At 42.3% G+C, this 6,050-nt stretch overlaps 1 protein-coding gene across 1 annotated transcript; it reads left to right on the forward strand.

Annotated features, from left to right (window-relative positions):
* Positions 1-1,284: 1,284 nt before the first annotated feature.
* LOC140450491 (zinc finger MYM-type protein 1-like) lies at positions 1,285-1,854 on the forward strand. Its single transcript, XM_072544137.1, has one exon. It carries the CDS (start codon positions 1,285-1,287, stop codon positions 1,852-1,854), a length of 570 nt encoding a protein of 189 aa, XP_072400238.1.
* Positions 1,855-6,050: the final 4,196 nt, after the last annotated feature.

Consider the following 6,050-nt stretch of genomic DNA (forward strand, 5'->3'; position numbering starts at 1 on the left):
CCTTTCGGATGAGGCTAGCGACTTTCTCGCTAGACTAACCAACATCCCAACGAAGCCTTTACAAGGTTTTCTGCTTATACTACCAAAACAGTATCTGATCTGAACATCATCAAACCTCTTTTAATTCCAAATACACTTGCTACAGAAGATGATTCTGATAGCAATAATGAGGACTTCCCTCCTCTGCCAACCGAACCACCAGCCATTCCTCCTACTCCGAGGCCTAAGACTCGCTCCAGGTCAAAGAGAACAAGGAGAATTAAGTACGCCAGTAAATCAAAAACTTAATCATCCACCAATCTAGCTACCAAAACATCTGCCAAACAGCTAACTACTCCAGCCACCAATCCAGCCGCCACTGCCGCAAAACCCAAGAAAAGGGTAACATTCGCTGCCAACGATGAGGTACCATCTACCTCACGAGCCCCCCTCCACCAAAAAAAAAAGCCATCGAGGCCACTAGCGCCTCACAAACCACCCCCAGTCCGGAGAACCAGGTGAAACAGCCGCAACGTTTTACCTACAAGGTTCTCAACATACCTAACGCTTACGACACACTAAGGACCGTTTGGCATATCTTGAAACGTCCAAAATATTGAACGTGGGGGATATGTCAAAAACAGGCCCGATCAGAGGGGGGGGGCAAAATCCGGGGCCCGGGCCCGGCCGTTAGCAAATTTTAAAAAATTCCTTTTATTAAAATATTTTACAACAGATTGAATTATGCGGTTTTAATTATGAAATTATTAAGGATAATTATAAGGAATATTATGCATTTGGAAAAGGCAATATGCAAGAAATTATTTCTTTGCATAAGTTACAATTAATAAAAATATATCGGGAATACATTGCGCGTGGGAGCCCCTGATCGGAAGCTCGCTCTATCGGCCACTGCCACACGATTCGCAGAAGCGCTGACCTTGGCGCGACGTCTGTTTGTTTACGAGTTTACGTCCTGACTCACTACCATTCCCATATACCCCCTTCGTCACAGGTTTCAATTGGACGTTGAACACAGCTTTGGTGTTATTCTGTTGTTTACTTTCAGTTTTTAGTAGCTGTTATGTGATTAATTAAAAAGATTCTATGGATGCTATTTTGGATGTTGAGAGTAGTAATATAGAGAGCCTAATTGATAATTTAAGTGCCTTAAGAAATAACTGAGACAAGATATTGTCTGAATGCAAACATGTTGCAAATGCTTATGGTATCGAACCAGAACTCTCCACTTCCCGTGCGAGAAAGAGGAAAACTTTTCACGATAAAACAGCTACAGAAGATGTAATGTTAAATTTATCCCCGGAAGAACGCTTCAAAACAGAAGTTTTTTACACAATAATTGATGTTTTGGTGGCCAACCTGAAAACGAGGTTCACAGCACTGAAAGAAATCGAAATGAAATTTTCATTTTTATGGAAGTATAACGAAATGGATGAGAATACGATCTCAGAAAGTTGTGTAAGATTCGCCGAAGAGTACAATTCAGATGTAAGCAGGGATCTAGTTGATGAAATGATTTACTTGAAAACTGTTAGTAAATCAAACATCTCAGATACGTCGCTGAAACCAGCAAAACTTTTGAACAAGCTCGTGTCCCTTAATGTGACAAATCTTTTCCCCAATGTGTGCATTGCTCTTCGCATATTATGTTGCCTACCAGTATCCGTTGCTCAGGCCGAGAGATCATTTAGTGTTTTGAGCCGAATTAAGAATTGTTTAAGATCTACTATGGGTCAACAACGATTATCTGATTTGGGACTGTTAAGCATAGAGTCGAAACTTGCAAAAACTCTTGATTTCGACCACGTGATCCAAAACTTTGCGGATATGAAAGCAAGAAAAGTTATGTTGTAACTAAGAGTTCTATTGTAAATAATTAAAAACAAAATTTAATTGTTAAAACTGTTTTAATTTTCTTCCTTCCTGTGTCAATAGCATGACTGTTCACTATTACATATCCCAGTTTATGAGTTATCAGATTTTTGGGAATTTTCGTTCAACTGGATTTGGGGGGGGAGGGGGCGGTCGGGTCTCATCCCTGGGGCCCGGCCTGGCTCTGGGCGGCCCTGGTCAAAAACACTACAAAACCGGACTGGCGATCCAGCCATAACAATCGAGCCAAAGATCCACCAAATATTGCAGCCGATGCTGCCAAAGCGGACATGAAATCTCAGAATGCAAAAAAAAAAAAGGCAGACGACTTGCCCTAATTGCGGTAGCAGCGAGCACAAAAGCGCAGACTGCCCCCAAATTAAAAATCCAAAGTGCCCAAATTGCAAAGGCACTCATACAGCTTGGTCGCCACGATGCCCTAAAGGCAAAAGACACCTTCCTCACATCAGGAGGCAAAACCTCTAATAGCTGAGCGGAGGATTCCACCTGCAACACTCACGGCAGATGTTAGGTTGTAGATTCAATTCACAGCCACTCTGCTGATGAACATTCAGTGTGAAAAAAGCATCAAAGCTAAATCCACGTCAAATTTCACGTCGACTGATCAAGCCAAGTGTAAAATCAGCTAGTGGGCGGGGCCTACAATAGCTGGTAGCCTTGGCGACGCTCAGTCGGCGCGTCTCGAAGCATTTAGCGGGAAATCTACCACGTGTAGATAATTCCGTAGTTCAACCGAGTTTTTTAACTAGTTATTTCTGATTCTAGTTAAATAATAAGGCAACTGCGGATAGTTTACACGTGCAACTGGGCGTAAAGCCCTCGGGACACTGCACAGAGCGTCAGGGAGACACTGCTCTGCCCTTCTAGGAGGGTAACCAGAAACAGATACTGATCTGTGCAGTTGTGAACACAAGAGGAACCCTCTCATTGCACATACGAGAGTGAACTACCGTGTAGGGCCTGGGGAGACACCCAGAAGTGTACTGGCAGCGGTCAGTACATCAATAAAAACAGAGTCTTTCAAGTAGTAAATTCCAAACATGTCGTCTGAGCGTATTACACGTTCACAAAGCCGTCTGGCACCAGAAGTAAGATCGTTCGAAGAATTCCCACCCTTATCCCCTGCTACATCAATAGTATCCCTTCCAATCCGTCCACCCTCCAGTGCCTCGTCGACAGCAACAGAGTACCACTCTACTGCCGACGAACTCAACTCCCTGTTGGATGAACTTGAAAACGTGAACCAACTTCAGTTCTTCTGTTCAAGAATTCAACGTAAAATAAACCTACTAAACAATTCCCAAAAATCAAAAAAATCAACAGGTGCAATCCCAAAAAAACCAACAAAACCAACGAAAAATCCCGTTTCCCGTCCCACAACCCCCCATAGCCACTCACAACCCACTATTTCAGTAAGTAGGAGTCCTGTACGACGCGCCAGAAGCGCATCTCCTACCCCTGGAACCTCAAAAAACACAATAACCAAACAAAAACCCATTAAAAAACCCTCAAACCCACCCACAAACCCTCCTAGACCAGCATCGCCGGTCCAAAATGCCCCACAATCGCAAAAGAATGCGCCTAAAACCACAGCCACCGACCCTAATGTGAAAAAAATATTCACCTACAGAATCGAAAACATTTCAGAAGATCTAAATTCACAATCAATCCTATTCAGAGTACTACACTCTAACGGCATTCTCAAAAATTATGACTCCTTCGTAGTCAAGCCACATCTCAAAACGGCTTTTCTAAATAGTCTCTCAGCTTTAAATGCAGCTGAGTTACAAACAAAAATTCGTTCCGTCACTGGCAGAGACCTAACGGTTTCTTCCTCTGTCAGACGGAACAGAAACACGAGAAAAAACACACAACCTTCCACCCAGGCTAGTTTCCATCTAGTCATACGAGGGGTGGACAAAAAATTATCCAACGAAGAGATTGAGGAGCAACTCACAATCTCTAAGTTTCCCTTTTCAAAAGTGGCGAGAATCGTATCAAAAGCCACGAACTCGCCCACTGCACTAGTAAGAGTGTTCACAGACTCTGAATCCCACTATGCAGAAGCTCTCCGAGACAAAATCCGTATCAACGGAGAGAGACTTACCTGCGAAATGCCATACTCAGCCACAGTTGCTCCAATCCGCCCCAAATATTGTAGCAAATGCTGCAAAAGTGGTCACCTCGCCTCCTCATGTCAAGCGAGATCACCACGATGCCCAAACTGTGGACAAGAACACAGTTCTAATCAGTGTCCCAATCAACAGAACCCTAAATGCCCTAATTGTGGCGGTGATCATCCGGCGCATTCTCCGAGATGCCCGGCTAGGAGAGCAATCCCTGAAAATCCAGATCACATCCAACCTATCTTCCCGTACAGACAAGATCCTCCTTATCCTCTCTCGCAGGATCGAAGTATCTCATATACTACAATAACTTAGTTCTGATGAACTTATTCCCTGCTCAACGGGGAGACATCATGCAAGCGTCGAACAATGTTGTACAGGCATTGTTCGGACACGTTGTCAACCCGCTGCAGCACGGGAACAATGTTGCATTTAGATTCGTTCCAATATATTAAAAAGCAACTAGTTTATGATAAATAGTGTTTTAGGGACAGTTAACTGCCAGGGTGCCAGTAGAAAACACCACTTAATTAAACACCTCCTACATACCTATAATATCCAAATCCTTTCACTTACTGACACCCTACTTAACCACACTCCCTCATTCACCAGCTATAATGTTTTCCATCGCCCGAAGGACTTTGTATCTAGAGGGAATGGCATTCTAGTAAAAAACAACATTCCATGCACACCCCATATTATCCCTCCTAATGCCAATGTCCCAGATACTGACTTCCTGGCAGTTGATATACACCTAAAGAATAACGAAAAAATCACGATAATCTCGTATTATAGACATTTACATATGCCTCTATCTGATGAGCTTTTTGAGTACTTTTCCTCACTCAATAAGGCCATCCTATTAGGCGATCTCAATTCACGTCACACACAATTCGGAGACACTTCCAATAATCAGGACGGTATTCACCTGCCTGATTTATTACTAGAACTTCCCATAATTAGAATTGAGAATTCTAACCAAACCTTTTTTAATCACAATGGAATGTCCATCGTCGATCACATACTATGCACTGAAAACATGCTAGGACGATTCGACGATGAATGTTTCATAGGTGATTCAATCACGTCAGATCATTTACCTCTACTGGTAAACACAAATCTGACGGAACCACAAATAGAAATTCCTATAAAAAGACGAGATTATCGAAGAGCCAATTGGGACCTATTCAAAGACTTCATTAACAACAATCTACCCGAGTTAGGCCATATAACAAACACAGATCAAATCGACACAGCTATAATTCAAGTAGATAGCCTCATAACGGAGGCTATCGAATTAGCAATCCCACAAACAACGTACAATAAATATTCCCCGGCACTTCCGGCACGTATCGTAGCCAAAATTAAACAAAAACGCCGTCTCCTGAGGGAATATAAAAGGTACAGAGACCCACTAACAAAAACAGAATATAACAGACTCTCTGCGAGTATCAGACTAGAAGTAAATGCGCTGAAAAACCAACAATGGAGAAGCATTACTTCGAAGCTGGACTTTAAAGAGGGCTCTAAATTCTGGAATTTGTTTAAAGTCCTAACAAAACAAAAATCGCTCCCAATCTCACACCTAAAAATTGGAAATAACATTATTTCTACCCCGAAAAACAAAGCGGAAGCGTTTAAAAACGTTCTCCAAAACACATTCCGTTCTCCGGATAACCCTAACTTTTGCGCTAACTTTAAAATTCAAACCGATCTACAAGTCCGTGAAATACTCAACACTCCTATTCGTCTCGAGGACATCATCAACAGTCCGATGATGGCCCCCACAGACGAAGAAACAATTAAAGAGCTGTGTTACGTCAGTAAAAACACAGCTCCTGGCCCTAATAGCATACATAACAAATGCTTAAAACAATTACCTCCGAGTATTTTCACAGTTATAAAGACTATAGTTAATGCATCCATTAAGTTTTGCTATTTTCCAACCTCATGGAAAATATCAAACACAATAATGATTCCAAAACCAGGCAAATCCCGGACAAACCCTGAATCATATAGACCAATATCTTT

The sequence above is a fragment of the Diabrotica undecimpunctata genome, chromosome 9, assembly GCF_040954645.1.
Source record: "Diabrotica undecimpunctata isolate CICGRU chromosome 9, icDiaUnde3, whole genome shotgun sequence".
NCBI lineage: Eukaryota > Metazoa > Arthropoda > Insecta > Coleoptera > Chrysomelidae > Diabrotica > Diabrotica undecimpunctata.

Bases quoted from the DNA above. Each gene is read 5' to 3' on its own strand.
- LOC140450491 (XM_072544137.1), top strand. From the start codon at position 1,285: ATGTTAAATTTATCCCCGGAAGAACGCTTCAAAACAGAAGTTTTTTAC.